The sequence below is a fragment of the Syngnathoides biaculeatus genome, chromosome 23 (genome assembly GCF_019802595.1).
Source record: "Syngnathoides biaculeatus isolate LvHL_M chromosome 23, ASM1980259v1, whole genome shotgun sequence".
In the NCBI taxonomy this organism is placed as follows: domain Eukaryota; kingdom Metazoa; phylum Chordata; class Actinopteri; order Syngnathiformes; family Syngnathidae; genus Syngnathoides; species Syngnathoides biaculeatus.
In genome coordinates this window covers 15,717,734-15,735,513 of record NC_084662.1, presented here as the reverse complement: position 1 = coordinate 15,735,513, position 17,780 = coordinate 15,717,734, and the positions used below count along the sequence as shown (strand labels likewise).

General features: G+C 41.5%; 1 protein-coding gene across 2 annotated transcripts in view; it reads left to right on the top strand.

Moving 5' to 3' along the window:
- nbas (NBAS subunit of NRZ tethering complex) overlaps positions 1-17,780 on the top strand; it is a 161,012-nt gene that overhangs the window by 99,688 nt on the left and 43,544 nt on the right. For both annotated transcript variants that reach the window (XM_061811916.1, XM_061811915.1), the window contains 4 exons: positions 433-543; positions 4,315-4,565; positions 7,399-7,742; positions 12,766-13,008. In XM_061811916.1, coding sequence (XP_061667900.1) covers positions 433-543; positions 4,315-4,565; positions 7,399-7,742; positions 12,766-13,008 — 949 coding nt within the window. The remainder of the gene's footprint in view (positions 1-432; positions 544-4,314; positions 4,566-7,398; positions 7,743-12,765; positions 13,009-17,780) is intronic.

The window sequence follows — 17,780 nt, the reverse complement described above, 5'->3', positions numbered from 1 at the left end:
CAATAACTGCGAAGCAAACTTCTTTCCAATGAACTGCACTATGATGAAGATAAAAAAATAATACAACGAATGAAGATAAACACTAATTGTGTTACAGAGTATCGTGATAACTACTGCAAGTTAAAAAGCCAAGCTTTTCACTGTGTACATATTACCAACAGTAACATTAAAGGGCCAGCTTTATTAGCTAGATTCTCTTATGAATGCTGGATTTTTAACCCATTTTTTAGACTTTGCGTGGCAAATATTCCACTCCCACATGATCATAAGGATGCATTTAGGCACTAAATGATGATATTGTTTGATAAAAGGGGAATCTTTAGTCAGTAGTACTGACCAAATTCAGTATTCGTGTGGGTAGGTGTCTGTTTGTTGTGCGGTTCTCATGAGTGATGATTATCTCCCCCTTCCTTTGTTTTTGCGTGTTTTTAGGACCCTAGATGATACCGTGTACGGCATCTCGGTGTCGCTGGCGAAGCGCTACCGCGTTCCTCTGTGGGAGGTCTACATGACTCATCTGGAGTTCCTCTTTACAGACAGCGGGTACGCACGTACACACACACACACACACACACTTTCACATTTTTCTTTTCATCTCACTTTAGCCGCCTGCAAATTGCTCAGTTTCACAGTGTTCTTACGACTTCACCCAAGTTGTCCCTAATGTACTGTAAACATATATACCCACGCACACACAGCACCCACAAAATCAGGTACACTTACACAAACATATGAGAGCCACGAAGCCTCGGCCAAGGCAATCTTCATTCATGTAACCAGAAAATTCGTCTCCGACATCCCATTTGTTTTTCAGCACATATGTGTCCATCAGTGATAAATATCCCCCCCACCCCCCATCGTCACATCAGGATATAAGAAAATGCTTTATGGATTCTATTTCATGATGAATTACAGCCGGTAGTGTTTGTGTGTGTGCCTGTGTGTTTTTGTGTCCATGCGTGTGCGGGTGTTTCCAGCAAAAAGTTCAGGATGAATTTCTGGGTAGCCATCTATGCACTCGTGGCTGGGAGGATCTGCAATATGGATATTGATTTAATGCTTGGCTGAATACTGGTAATATTGTAAACTGAGCAGGCGGAGGCGAATGGTTAATAGGCAATTGCACAATAGAGTTTTGGTTTTTTTTTTGTCTGGAGTATACATCCATCCATTTTCTTCACCGCTTATCCTCACGAGGGTCACGGGGAGTGCTGAAGCCTATCGCAGCTGTCAACGGGCAGGAGGCGGGGTACACCCTGAACTGGTTGCCAGCCAATCGCAGCGCGCATCGAGACAAAGAGCCGCACTCACAATCAGACCTAGGGGCAATTTAGAGTGTCCAAATAATGTTGCATGTTTTTGGAATGTGGGAGGAAACCAGAGTGCCTGGAGAAAAACCCTCGCAGGCACGGAGAGAACAAACTCCACAGAGCCGGGTCCGGGATTGAACTGGGGACATCAGAACTGTGAGGCCAATGCTTTATCAGCTGATCCACCGTGCCGCCTCTGTAGTATACAATGCTTAAAAAAACAACCAATGGAAGATTTATTATCTACTTTAACAGTACTGGTAATATCAATGTTTCTGTAATGGGTAATACACCAGTATGTAGGCACCACAAATGTGGGAGTTGAACCCAGAGAATGTGGATATGAAACTCTTATCACCAAGAATATTTTGGGTGATACAATCTAAGACTTTCAGTGTGGTTGTAAACGATGAACGTTTTTAACTGGAAAAAGTGTGGTTGTTGAACCCTTTCATTTATAAACATGTACGTGATGAACCTTTCCACCGGGAAAAGTGCGGCATTGCACCCTTTCAACGGGAAAAGTGTGAGTGTCGAACTCTTTCACCAGAGAAGTGTGGGTGTAAAACCCTCCCACGCACAAATCCTCATAATATCCAACTAAAATGGCCCCTTACGAGGAGACATGGCAAAATATTATAATTAGCTCTCAGCATGATGAAAAGTGCAGCAAATGACAACACCACCACTAAATACAACTTCTTCACTTTTCTTCTTGCTTAGGGAGCATTTTCACGCCTGACAATCTGTGTGGTTCATGCAAATGACAGTGATCATTTCCAGCTTGTTTCAAGCAGAAATGCTCACTTTTTGCATTTGGCTTAAAGGCGATCGAGAGACAAAAGGTAAAGGCGGAAAGTCGAGATGGATGACGGAGCCGAGCATCCCTGAGACAATTGTGTCGGTCAGGAATCAATGCACAGCTAAACACTATCGTCATCGGCAACTTTGTTGTCATTGTGTGTGCGCGTGTATATTGAGCACACGTGTGCGTGTGTGCATTTGCTGGGGTTCTTCAGAGACGTGAACCACATTGCTGTTTATTGGCTTCCTAACGACAGCTGCTGTTAACTCGGGTAGATTAGCTCTCCCGCACGTGTCAACATGCTCGAAATGCCTTGTCCTTTTTGTTAATTGCAAAACGTTTGAATGTCGAGTCCCCGGCTAATACGCCACTAAAATATCAGTAAAATGTGCACTTGTCTCTGAGGTGTATGTTCATATTGAACCCTTTCACTGTAAAAAAAAAAAAAAGTGAACAATTAAACTAGTAAAAGTGTGGATATTATTGTATTATTAGCAGTACACCGTTGTTCTATCATCCATCCATTTTCTTACGCCTCTCTGTGGTAATCTGTGATAACCACAAAAATCCGATAAAAGAACACAGTGAACAAATAAGCGAGTAAAAATTATGTGAACATATAGTCTGCATCAATTCGCACAATAATGACACACCAACGCATCCTCGCCGCCTTCCTCTTCTTTCATTCTGAGTTCCTGATTCTGTTTACATGTGAGTTTAATAGCATTAGTGCGGTTTGGATGGCAGAATACGGAATACGGAGGTAGTCTGTTGAACAAGAAGCCTTGGTAGTCAAGCCGACTCGACTGGATTTGATTGCTTTGTCACTTCTGCATTTTGAAAGGGACCAGACGAGTGGTGTTATGTACCCACGAAAAGAAGAAAAAACAGCACTCGGGCTGGGCAATTGTTGAAAACAAGATAGTCTTAGGAAACTCAGTGGGGCTCCACGGACAATAGTGCATTCCAAATAATACCAGACATGTTTATATAAAGTTGCTTATTCACTCCTCCATGCAAAAAGTTGACTTTTATTTCATACAAAGCACCTGACTCCAGTTACATATAGAAAGTTGGCTGGCTTGTCTGTCATGAGTACACGGGCAAAATAGTCTCAAGAAGCAATGCCAGAAAAGAAATCCTTCAAACAAAAGTAAGCCTGCTTCACCAACCAACTTCATATTTGGCAGACTTGTCTATTCTAATAAGTCCTTCTAAAATATTGCAGGAACCCATGATTGAAAAGACACTGGAAGCATGCCATTTTGGTTTGCCTGACATTTTGGGCATTTCCAACAGTTCCTCCAAGAAAATTTGAGCCCCTAACCATTTCAAAAAGCAACATGAAATTTAACAGCAATTTTACTCGTGATTAGACCCATCCAAAACGTCTCAAAGACTCACTGCCGAAAAGACTTTAAATCTGGGATTTTGGTTTAAAGTGGACATTTTCCATGCATCCATAGGCAATTGCACAATTGACTTCTTTTTTTGTCTGGAGTATACATCCATCCATCCATCCATTTTCTTAGTCGCTTATCCTCACAAGGGTCGCGGGGAGTGCTGGAGCCTATCCCAGCTGTCAACGGGCAGGAGGCGGGGTACACCCTGAAATGGTTGCCAGCCAATCGCAGGGCACATAGAGACAAACAACCAATCACACTCACAATCACACCTAGGGGCAATTTAGAGTGTCCAATTAATGTTGCATGTTTTTGTGCTGTGGGAGGAAACCGTAGTGCACGAAAGGAAACCCACGCAGGCAGGCACGGGGAAAACATGCAAACTCCACACAGGCGGGGTCCAGGTTTGAACCCGCCACCTCAGAACTGTGAGGCCAACACTTTACCAGCTGGACAGTTTAAATTTTTCATTTTTCATCATTTTTTTCCTTTTCCAGAGGCCATCAAAGAAAATTCATCCCCTGAAGTCATGTTCACTTGGCAAGATAAACTTTTTGTACACCAATCAAGCATGGGTAGATACAATAAATTGTGTTTTTTCTTATCTGAAAAGGATGTTCATTTACATTTTGTAAAGACTTTTTTTTCTTTTTGCTTTCATTTTTTTTTCAATTTTGTAAGGGCCTACATTATACATTTCCAAGTATTCCATATTTGAAATGAACAGGTAAATTAAAAAAAACACAAAACAAGTTTTTATGATTATGCATTTATAATTTCAGAATTTTTTTCTCAGTCTCTCCACCAAGGACATCGAATCCCGCAGCGACTCGCTGGGCCTGTTTGGCACCTTGAAGCGTGACCCGGAGGCCTTTTACAGCCACATGAGCAAGTATGTTCTGCCCAGCGTGGAGGGCGGTGACCTGGGCCGGCTGCTCTACTACTACACCCTGCTGGACGCCGCTGGCTGCCGGCCGTACATGGCCGCCGCCATCACGCCCGACAGCCACGTCAAACTGCTCAAGAAGCTCCGCGCTGTGGCCAGCGGTGAGTTAGGGTTTACAATTTTAACATATTAATTTGATTTTTCTGGCTTGATTTGCTCCACGAGTAGCAGATATCATTTGGGAAAAAATATAACAGAAAGCAGAAGAGATGGTGACAACTGGAAATAATTAGCCTGCTTGAGATTTTATGCAGATGCTCCACAATCAAGTATTGGCAGGTAGTCAATAATGAAAATAAATCATCAATACGAAATTAAAATGCAAAATAACAGAATGCAACTCTGCCACGTTAATTTACAAAATTATCTACGTCTGTGATATGTTAATTTTAAACTACATCATACCCGGAATTGACGCGGGGTATTGATTAATTTCTGTGCAGATCATTACAGATGAGTTTTGCTGGTCAAAAGTTTGCCAACTTGCCAAGTTTTTCTTTGGCCAAGTAATCAGAGGATGGAGAAATTATGACAATGTCAAGGGCCGATGTGACGGTCTGAGCGCTCCCCCGTGCTGAAAAGTCTCCTTGTGATCAATGGGCATGCGTTACTAACAGGGGACCGCTGGGTACGTAGCCTATGCTTACTGGGAAATCTCCCGCTCTCATCCTCTTCCTCCACCTCCTTCTTCTACATAGAGGGACCTATCATACGTTATAACCTAACCCTAACCTAACCTTAAAACAATAGTTGATAAAAAGATATACACATGTATGTACGTTCACTGTCTTCGTCTTTCGTTAGAGTAGTTGAGCCAGAACGGCGAATAGTCACCAATGTTGAACGAGTGTTCCCAAACAAGCAAATGTTTCTCCCAGCAGGTATTCCAAGCTAGCGATAGTTCCAGCCGGTCCCAAAACGAAAGGCAGAAGGCGTCCGTGTAGTTAGTGTTCCAAGCAGCGTAGTTTCGAAACATTTCACACACTTAACAATAGAGAACATGAACACTCGGCGACAAGTTGTCGAATGGCACACATTGAAGGACGGATAGGGACATTTCAGACTGGCCGTTATCTCCGTAACAGGTAAAGGCTTATATCTGATATGACAAAGTCATCTAATGAAAAGAATAGACTGTTGGGAATAAATGAATACAGCTTCATGGAACAAATATTGCAATTTAGGTAATAAAAGGAGGTCAGTGTTTATGATATTGCAATCCTTGCTTGCCCTCACCACCCACCACCGGTCAGTGTCCGCCCCAAGGACGTTTGCTATTTTGTCACCGCATGACCGCGCAAAGTTTACAGTCGAAGGGCTGCAGATGCGGTGACTCGTCTCCGAGGACATTGAGGAAAGGTCAACAGGGTATGTCAGCCGGGTTTTCATGCCTCGCTTGCTCCGTCTGCTGCGTGATGACGCCGCAATTTTCATGCAACATGCTGTTGGCTCACACAGACGCACATGTCACTGTGAGGGTTATTTACCCAAGGGGTTGTTGTACTTCATCTCATAAACATGTCACATAACTCTTATTATTGTTAGCTGCCATGAGAAGCTTGTGTTTATATTTACTTGGAGATTTTTTCTACATTTGAAATTGCATTGTATTTAATGTGAAGTCAGATTTGTTTCATTGATTTTTTTTTAAATGAGGACTTGAATAATATTAAAGCCAAGTTTTCAATTGATTTGTTTTCATTATTATTCTAGTTTGATTAAAATTCTCATCATGTTTGTGAATCATCTGATCATTTATTGCATCTGTATACATTTTCCAATTGTCTCGCTCTTTAAATTTTGCATTGTTTATTGTTAGTTTTGAATGTTGGTGCTTTACTGGTTTAATTCTCTCGGTCACTTCACGCATTTAATCGTCTGCTTGGTGCTAAGTGGAATTCATTGCACTCACGAGTCAAACCGGCCCACCTGCCGACATTAAAAATGCATGCACGGCTAATCTAATGTGTTTGAATTGGGGGTGATTGCACCCCACAGATGGCCAAACAGAGGAAGTCCTCTGTATTAAATATAAAGTATTATACTATATGGACTTCAAAGAAAACCCATATTCTTTGTGATCCAGTGGAACAATTGTTCCCCATTTGTTTGCAGAATTTCCACCATAGTATGATTCAGAGGACCAGTTGAGTGTCTGAGTGGGCTCTCCATAGCGGGGTGGGGGAGTGAACATTCGTATGAGAGCAAGCTCTTCTTCTTTGCAGCTCAAGTGTCTGTCTGAGCCTGTCTGGAATTGTGTGGTGTGTGTGTGTGTGTGTGTGTGTGTGTGGTGTGTGTGTGTGTGTGTGTGTGTGTGTATGTGGTGGTTCACACATCTGCATCCCACAAGGCAGTAGTACACTGTTGAATATTTAAAGCTCAGACAGGCTGCCACACTAATGTATCTGTCTGAGAATGTGCATGCTGCTTTACATGCATGACGCACAGCAACAGCACCAGTCTTGTGCGTGTTTTCTATTGGTATTCATAAAAGCTTTTAACTATACATACTGTGAATAATAAATAGGTATACCACTAGGCGGCACGGTGGACGACTGGTTAGAGTGTCTGCCTCACAGTTCTAAGGACCGGGGTTCCGATCCCGGCCCTGCCTGTGTGGAGTTTGCATGTTCTCCCCGTGCCTGCGTGAGTTTTCTCCGGGCACTCCGGTTTCCTCCCGCATCCCAAAAACATGCATCCAGTTCAGGGTGTACCTGGCCCTCCGCCCGAAAATACCGGAGATGGACTCCAGCACGCTCATAACTTAATGAGGACAACTGGTTAAAAAATGGATAGATGGAATTTTGAATTCCATTCACTTTAATGGCAAGGTGTCAGTCTTTTTTTTTTTTTCGGTTCCCATTTTTGTTGTTTTAACAACCTGACTTTCTGAATATCCAAAACAATAACGTAGACCAACATTTTTCTTTGCAGGCTTAAACTACCGCCAACTCACCGACGAATCGCAGGACCCCCTGGCCGCGCTAGAACCGGTACTGACCAGCCAGAATGTATTGTCCATCTCTAAACTGGCCAATCTGCTGCCGAGGCCCACATGCGGCCAGGGAGTGACATTGTCCTCTAGCGCGGTCCACGCCGCATGGCTGCAGAAGTTGTTCTGGAAGGGCGACGCCCAGCTACTCAAGAGACCCCCGCAAAACGACCAGGACTACTTGCATGCTTACGACACCTGCGCCAAGTACCTCGACAGACTGCTTCCTGTCGACACTATTCACTTCCTGGATGGCATCACCTTTTCTACTGAGGCCGTCACACACGTAAGTGTCAGCGGCATTCCTCTGTGGTTCAATACTAGAGACGGATGAATATGGTTTTTACAGTGCCGAGACCAATTTTTAATATCAAGGAGGCCGATAATAGATACAGTGATGCCTCGGTTCTCGACCACAATCGGTTCCAGAAAACGGTTCAAGAAGTGATTTGTTTAAAAACTGAATCAATGTTTCCCATTACAATGAATAGAAAAAGAAATAATGCGTTCCAAGCCTAAAAAAAAATAGACTTTTTAAATGTGTTTTTAACTTCTCCTGATAATAAACACCATAGTAGAAATACACGTATAGTTTAAATACTTTATATAATAAAATAATTTAGGAAATATATTTATTTTTTGCTTAAAATGTATGCTGTAGTAGTAGAGTACGCTTGGCTGGGAGTGGATTGCCATAGCTGTAGCGACTCGGCACCCAGCCTTGTAAACTTTTTTTACTAACAAAAGTGCAGAATAACTTTAAACAAGCAACTTGGCTTCTTTGTAGCCATGATTGGGGTTTAATACGGTAGTCCTCGATAAGAAGAAACACAACAGTCACTACCGGGACATGTCTATGTACAGAGGCTGCGTTGTACAGAATAACAAAAGTGCGCTGGTTGCGCCGTGCGCGTTATGTCATTTCCGTTTTTTTTCTCAGGGGGCATTCGAATTGACAATAACAAAATGCATCGTGGGTGGGTCAACTGCTTGCGACGCATGCATTAGGTTATTTTTGGCGGCGTGGGAATTGACAATAACAAAGCGCGTCGTGGGTCAGCTGGTCTGACGGTGCGTAATATGTTATTCCCAGGTTTTGTCGGAATCTCGAAATTTTCGTTCGAAATCCGATTTGTTCGAAAACGGGGACGTTCGTGAACCGAGGCTTTACTGTATTTGAAGCAGATATTCATGCGCTATAAGAGAGAAAAAAAACTACAAGGCTTTGTTTTTTCAGATTTGAAATGTTTTTTTTTTAATCTGAGACAATAGATGTCTGTTTTGAAGTTCTGACAAAAAGTGCATGGCGCTCACAAACTCGGCAAAATGTCTTATAAAGGTAAATGAAAAGTTAAATAAATAGCTCCCTAATGCTTACTAGACTTAATATTTTCCCCAAATTAAATGCTACTGAAATGTTAATCTTTCCCACATGATTGTTTCAGGCAAAACAAAAACTGCAGAGAGTTCCAAGGGTCGACTGCATCTCATAAAATTAACTTAAAAAATAAAATAAATGTTTCATGAAAACAAAAGTCTTTTAAAATGCAAAAAAATGCCATTATTTTTTAACAATTGATTCAGAAACTATTATTTAAAATTTTTACTATTGTAATGCATTTAAATCTCATTTTAGATTTTAACTGGTATAATTTTTAATCTAGTACACGTTCAGATTTTTCTTCGTTTCACATTCCTAACATTTTTGTCTAGTTCTCATTTTCATATCCTGTCCTTGTTATTCCGAAAGTTGCTCTCCACTCTATCAAGTTTTTTTTGTATTTTTACATTTTACTTTCATGCCCCTTTCCCCCCTACTCTTGATCAAACTAATTAGTGCCTTTCCCCCTTTCAGCGCCAATTAAAGTCAAGCACCCAGCAGGCTACGCTGCGCTCTCCATGCACTCTTTAACATGCACTTTATCTCCCTGCAACCTGCTGTCATGCCTTTCTCCATCATCTCAGAGGGCGAGAACCTTGACTGTTCTCACCTAACCCCTTCCCCCCCATACTCCCTTATCTCTCCTCTCCCCCACTCCCTCCCTAACTTACTGCCCACACATGATGAATCGGTCCATTTCCCATAAGGCCACGGGGCAAGGGCATAGCTCACCGCGTGCTAGACCGATGTACATTATATAATGTTTTTGTCAGAAAAATGGAAGGAAATGCTCAATTTTTCTTCTCCTTTTCGGATGATTCATGGCACAGAGAGCATTTTTAACGTTTAACCTTCAGCTTGTAGTTACCGTTTACAGCGCTTACTCATCCTGTCGACACTTTGCAGCCTGCTGCACACTGAGCAATGTGGCCATAAGAGACCGAACAGGACATTTTGTGGGAAAAAAAAATGCAATCGATGACTCCCCTGATGTGCATGTAAGCAAACTCCCTGCAACAGATAAACTTCAAACCGTGGTGTTCTTGGAAAACAGCATTCTGAGGTGCCTCATACCATTCTGTATTTTTTTCTTCATTTAACCACAAAACATGGCACCAAAACAGCATTTCAAGGTGCGTCATATTGTTCTGTATTATCATTATTTTTTTATTATTGAAGCACAGACCCGAGCACGGTTGTCAAGGAAGAAGTGGATTGCAATAACCCCTGTTGCTACATCATATTACATTGGTGCCTTAAGATATGAGTGACCTGACTTAAAAAATTTCCAATTAGGAGCAGTGGTTCGGCCGGTTATTTTTACTTTAAGTTGCGAAATAATAATTTGAGATGCAAGCGCTGAATGGTGGCAGTGAATTCACCTCGCTAGTTACGTTAGGAAGTCATTTTGCCAGGTGGGTACACACACAAAAAAATGCTAAAAATCCATCGACACAGACTGTGTGTGTTTGTGTGTGTGTTTTTTTTTTTTTGCAATCGAATAAACAGTCAAAGGCCTGCTCCTTTCCTATTGAATGGTTAACTCGCTCAGACTGGATCTAATCAATCACCCTGTGTTGGTAGCCAACATCCACACGTGTGCGTGCACACATGCATGCAGGCACGTACGCACATGCAGACTTGCCGCTTAAGCTTGCTGGTGGTATTATTTCTCAGCACCTTTCAAAATAAATGTCTTTGATATGTCGGAAAGAATAGTGTTGTGAAGGGCTAATCCTAACCCTGCCATATTAGATCCATCCATCCATTTTCTTTGCCGCTTATCCTCACAAGGGTCATGCGGAGTGCTGGAGCCTATCCCAGTTGTCAACGGGCAGGAAGCGGGGTACACCCTGAACGGTTGCTGGCCGATCGCAGGACACATAGAGACAAACAGTTGCACTCACAGTCACACCTAGGGGCAATTTAGAGTGTCGAATTAATGTTGCATGTTTTTGGGATGTGGGAGGAAACCAGAGTGCCCGGAGAAAAACCCATGCAGGAACGGGGAGAACGTGGAACCACCACACAGGTGAGGCCGGGATCGAACTCGGGTCCTCAGAACTGTGAGGCCATTGCTTTACCAGCTGCCGTATTAGATCATGATGATTAAATGATTAAAATGGCCAAGCATTTAGAATGAGACTTTAAAATCATATGTGGAAAGTGGCTTTTCCATGCAGTGACAATGAGGCACTCTAAAACAGCTACGCCCTCCAAAGCCCTGGTCCACAAGATAGCTGCCATGGGAGAATTTAAAAGTAAAATCCACTCAACACTTTAACTTTCTGTCCGTGACGTGCGTGCACTCATGTCTAACGACGATACCCTCATAAGCAAGTACTCCAATAGACTATCTGAAGGAATTACGCATTTTGGGGTGTGAGATATACTGTAAGTATCTAGCTTCCTGCATATTGCAATTGCGCTGATGCAAACAAAGTTTCGGATGCAATGGAACATGCAAACAAAAAGTTGCACTTACGGCCGACAACACTCTAAAGCGGCCACGTCAGTCCACAAGGTGGGTGTCCAGTCGGGGTTCTTTTTTTTTTCCCCTCTTGTTTTGCCCTCCTGGTGCTGGTTCCTTTATCTATGTGACGTGTACACACTTACAGCCACAACCAGGCGCTGTAAAGTGGCCACACCAACGCAAAGCCCCGGTCCAGATGCTTGCTGTCAAGTTCCGGTCGATCGCGTGACTGTGTGGCCAAAAAAAAGATGTCAGCTTGAACTTTTTTTTTTTTAACATTTTGGCACCTCACGTAACTTTCTCTAACAATGACCTACTGCACATCCTCCAATCATGGCCACACACTCTTCTTCCTAGTTTTCCTTGCACCGTCCCCCCCTCCGCTCTTAACCCTTTCTGGGCAGGGGTAGCAAATTTGCAACAGGTTTAATATAATCGCAAATTTTCAGTCCAGAGTATCATTTTCTGAAAGTATCAGATTTTTCTCTCTGCAAAATTTTATTTGGCCCAGAGAGAGTTAAAGGAGTACACTCATAATTACAAATGTTCCAGTCCTTACGCAGCCTATCAATGTGGTTTATAATGACAGAGTGCTTATGCGCTGCCCACCATGGGGAATTTTTTTTTTTTTTTACATAAAGACATGCCTCTGTCGGCAAGCATTGTTGGCGAGCGCACATAAGTGGGGACAAATGAAAAAAATCAACCTGCAGACCATCTGATTGTGAAAACTTGGAATGCACGTCTTGTCACATACCACATACTGCGGCGTGTGAATATTGCTGTACTGACAATGTTTGGTTCTACCTATGCATATGAAAAGTCTTTTTCACATTTAAATATAACATTAAAACCACTCTATGTTTGTGAATAACTGATGGAAGTCTCAAAGGCTGCATGAAGTTTAATTTAATGATATATGAAACAGACGACTAACCCATCAGCAAAGAAGTTGCATTAATGGTAAAAAGTACTTTTGTCATCATTGGTTAGCAACGGTATAATGTTATTTAAATGAATTTATAGCCTTATTGTACTCTTAAAGTGTTGGTCTTACATAAAATGCACAAATTCACTTGTATTTAGTTTTGAAAATATTGGATGGCTTTTTTGGAATTACATTTTAAAATATTTGCCGTTTATGGCTCTCTCAGCATAAAAGGTTCCCGACCCCTGATCTTACGGGAAGATAAGAAGCACGCTAACTGCATGTTGCAATTGTGCTCATGTGACCGAAGCTCAGGTTCTCATATAGTGGGGGGTTTCGGCGACTCCTGCCGGACTTCAAAGTGTATCAGTTTCATAGTTAACAATCTTTGCACGAGTTACGCAGTTCTCTTCAAACATGTATAAATTGAGAAAGAAAATCTCTGAATTGACATTACAAATCTTTTTAATGTGCAATTATCTGTCTCTTTTCCCTGAATTCATTCATGTCTTCTCCTTGGCCTCCAGCTGAGCATTCCAGCGCGCTCCGAGGTGCTCCGGCGAGCCACCAAAACCCTGCGGCAGCTGGCGGAGAAGAAGAGGAAGCGAGGAGGAGGTGGAGCAGTAGGTGGCGAGGCGGCCAGCGAACAGGATGGGGCGGAAGCAGCGGAGATGTCTTTGGACGAGGCGCTGGTGCGTCTGAGGCAATTGCAGGCGCACCTGGAAACGCTGAGTCATGACTTCATCGTGTCGCTGCGAGACAGTCAGCAGGTAGACGCAGTCTGAATTCAGGAACTCACATTAACTTGTTGAATAGTTTTCGGTTGCTTAATTTGACTTACTTTTATTGGGGACTCAAAGGAATCTACACATCAATAACAATAATTTGTCAACACTGCTATGATAAAACATCCATAGATCCATTTTCTGGAGGTCACAAGCGTGCTGGAGCCTATCCCAGGTACCTTTGGGCGAGAGACACGGTACACCCAATCACAGGGCAGATATAAATAACCAAACATTCACAGTCACACCTACCAGCCATTTAGAGCAGGGGTGCTCAATCCGTTGACCAGTCGATAGCGAGGCAGTCTTGGTCGATCGCGGGACGGCATGCCAAAAAAAAAAAAAAAAAAAGACGTCAGCCAATGTTCCCTCTAATCTGCGCGCGTGTGATGCAGTCTCTTCACAAATGTTCTGCGTTGTGCATGAAAAAAAAAAAAAAAAAAAACATCCAATGGAAATTGAAAGCATAACATACAGCTATTCAGATTTTGGCATTTTGCAATGTGATTCAATAAGTGAGGGATGACTAGTTGTTACATCCAATAGCACCTACGTGCTGTAAAAAATGAAAAGAAGAAGCCACTGATTTCTTTTCGGCAGCAGGCAGAACTTTCTCGAACAACGACCGCTGCTCCGCCACACTCTCTTTTTCCTAGTTTACCTTACACCCCCCCGTACCGCTCTTAAAGACGTACACTCATAATGACAAATTTTACAGTACTCACGCAGCCCATGAATGTGTTTTTATAATGACAGCGTCCACCACCACTGCTTTAGTTAGCAACACAGTCTGGGCAACGTAGAGCAAAGACGAGCTAGACATGCTGCTTATGTTTACTTTCGGTATTAATGGAGAAAGTTAAAAAAGAAATGCTGTTATTTTAAGATGCAATGACTGTCGGAGTATGTGAATAATCAAAGAAAAAGTGGTTAAACTGGATGAGAATTTCTCTTTTCCAAGTGGGAAAGGTCTGGTCTGAAGCAAGTAGAAAAGTGCAGGATGAGATGGTGTGTAATTTTAAAATTTGACCTTGGCACAGCCTGATCCAGGATGAAAGCACAGACAATATAGGGCACAAAAAGCTAATTCTGTATTTTAAATACAAGAGGCACCATAACATCAACCTTAAAATGGTTTGGGAGCATCATCATCCCCCCCACCCCCACCCCCTATCATCGGTAGCTCGCAAGAGGCTGGCTGCTTGAAAAGTAGATCTTGGGGTAAAAAAGTCTGGGCACCCCTGATTTAAAGTCTTCAATCAATCAATTCTACCACGCTTGCTTTTGGGACGTGGGAAGAAACCGGACTACCTGGGTAAGACCCATGCGGGCACAGGCAGTACATGCAAACTCCACACAGGTGACGCTGGGATTTTAACCCACGTTGCATTCTTTTTTTAAATGTATTTCATGTCCATTTATTTTTTCTTATTCCATCTGTTTGTTTTTTTTCATTTTTTTTTTAGCTATTTTTCTTTATTCTTTTCTATTTTGGTATACTTATTTTATTTTCATTTGTAATGTTTGTTTTCACATTTATTCTTCATAATTTTATTAATTTAATATAATTATTAATTGGAGACTCTAAATCTCCCCATGGGTTTGATTGTGAGTGCGACTGTTGTCTGTCTCCATGTGCCCTGTGATTGGCTGGCAACCAGTTCAGGGTGTACCCTGCCTCCTACCCGATGAGAGCTGGGATAGGCTACGGCACTCCCGTGATCCTTGTGAGGATAAGTGGCTGAGAAAATGGATAGATGGATATTAATTTATTCTGTTTGGATGCGATATATACTTTGTATTTTTTTACATGCTATAAATACTTCGTAGTCTTTATTTTTGTATGTAGTTTAATCGCAGTTGCTGTTTATAATTTTTTATTTTCAGAGAAATAGTATTTCTACAACACTATTTCAACAATAGAATTTAATATTCACCACAGTGTTTCTCATGAAGCAAAGTCACTCGTACTCATCTCGCCATTGCTGCCTAGGCATCTGTGTATATACACAATAAAGGATGTGATTTGGGGAATGTTGCTAGGCTACCGGGAGACTAGTAAAAGCTGGTCATTTCCAACTCACACATTTTGCACGTTAATCACATTTAACCCCTGATTTTCTTTTTTTTTTTCTTCTCTGATTAAAGCCAGTCTCCTGTCATCATGCAAAACAAGATATGAAAAGCACAAAGACACACACACACACTATGTAAGGCCACAAGGAAGCGATTGCGTCCTTGGATATAGAAGAAACGGATAGAATAAACAGGAACAAGGCCTGTATGTATTGATGGAGATAGATAAAGGTGCAATTTCTTTTTTTAGTTTTTCAGGTAGTATATTTTCTGAGGGTCGGTGTCAATAAGTTTGCATCAAGTCCATGATAAATTAATCCATCCCTGAAAGTCTCAATCAGAAGCAACATTTTACCTCTGTCAGGTTTTAGTTGTCCTCGACTTGGTTTAGTATGTTTTTTTTTTTTTGCTGATACAGTCCACATGGATCAAGTCCAAGTTATGGGACTACATCTCTGTCCAACTTAATCATTATTATCTACAACAATTTGCTATATTCTTTTGCTATTACATGGGTATTTGGTTGGTTGGCATGTTAAATTCACGTTTCGTTGAATCAAAACCAAATAATACCTCTGGCGGGGTAGAAGAGTATTAGGCAGTTTGTTTGCTGGTTGGGTTGATTTTGTCAGTGTGCAGGATAGTTTTTTTGGTTGGTTAGGGTTGTTGCTTGTTTGGTTGGTAATGTTGGGTTACGTTTATTGGTTGGTCATGTTGGATTGGTTAGATCCATTGGTTGGTTGATTAGGTTTGTTTGAAAGTATATTTAGGTTGTTTGTTTTGGCAGGTGAATTGGTTATGATGGTCGTTTACTTGGTTGGTTGGTTAGGATGGTTAAGACATTTTATTTAGGTGTTTGGGCAAGTTGATCTGCATCTTAGTTGGTTGTTAGGTAATTTGGATTTTGAGGTTTGTCAGCTCGTTCGTATGTTTGAGCGTTTGCTTTCATTGGCTGGGTAGCTGGTTAAATGGGTTAGTTTAGTTGGGTGGTTGGTTCGTGGTTAAGTCATTTCATTTGCTCTGAATATCTGGTCAGTTACATTGGGTAATTTGATTGGTTAGATTGGGTGGGTAAATGGACTAGTTACCTTTGTACTTCAATTGAAGTACAATTCAATGAAATAGAAAATGAGGACAATATGAAGTCCTCCAAGCTAGAATCAGGCTAGGCACCTAATTATTTAGAATGTCTAGTTATACATTTGCAATTGATGTAATTTAATGTATCTATAATGTAACCAGAATGAAACATTGTTACATCCATACAATAATTTAACAGGGAGGTGAAGATGCATTTTCATTTCAGATTTTAGTTTTTCTCATCTTTTCACGACTGGAGTCTCTTTTCTTGATAACGGTACCATCGGGTCTTTAGATATCATTGGCAATAATCCAGGAAGTAGCCTGTATTTTAATTATATAATACAAAGACATATGCTCCTTTTTTGGGGATGTGGATTATGAATAGAAGTGTATTGTTTTTTTCAGCTTGTGTAAACCTCCTTGGCCTGAAATTTCACCAAGCTTCTCAGCAGGCTGACAATAAGGCTTCACATCTGCCATCTGGGCTTATTTTGACACTTTCCCCTAAAGACTTCCAAGTAACTTACAACAAGAGCAGATAATAAAAACATAGCGAATTGAACTATTCGTCTCTCACCGTTTGAACATGTTTTTCCCTTGGCAACGCAATTCGGCGGGACAATATATAACACTGTGAATATGGCCATTGCCACTGCGAAAATGCATTACACCCAAAGGTTTTGATTACGACAAATGTTTGTTCATCCCCTAAACGGCTTCTGTGGTGCTACCTGCTTGATGGCTTTCATCCAGCTAAATACAGGCGAGTACATTGTCGGAAAGCGCTGTTGTAATAGACCACACTGTGTATATATATAACACTTGCTGCTAAAGTAACAGGTTCTAAATGCATCCATTTGCAGGGTGGCGCTACAACATACCTTTTCACTCCATAGTAACATGTCAAAATGTGACAAAAATACAGGTTAGCGCATCTTTTTGTTGGATATTGCAAACTGTTCGTCAGCTGACTGTTTTTGCAAACTAGTTGATATAGGATTAGCGAGGTATGTAGAAAATGAGTCGGCTAAAAACTTGGTTGGTTTGTGAGTTAAATGCTTGGGTTGTTTGTAAGTGGGTTTAACTTGCAAACTAGAATGTATTGTAGTATGGAAGTAAGTATGCACCACTAGGGTTTGAATTTGAAATGTCGCAGAAAACAGGATTTGAATTTGAAATGTAAAGTGATCACATTTTCAAGAGTTGTATTTCAGTGTAACTTTCAATGTTAACAATTCAACTGGCTACAATTCGCTGTCTAAAATTCTGTGCCATCAGGAAGGGTTACTTCGGGTCAGAACCAAACAGCCAGCCAATTCAGTTACGCTTTCTTAGTATGTGACGTCACATGACCAAGAAAGAGGTACTGCGATTGGCTGGGTGCATATTTACTTTCATAGTGTGGCGGTCTAGTTGTTCAGCTAGCAAATGACATAAATAACTACTTATTAAGATGAATCAGGGAGGATTTCAGAAAGCAAACAAGTTAGCTAATATGATTATGATTAGCTAATGTGATCGTTGTTCAGCAAGCAAGTGACAGATAACTCGTCAGTTAATTAGTTGCTTACTGAGATAAGATAGGTCGGTTTTCACAT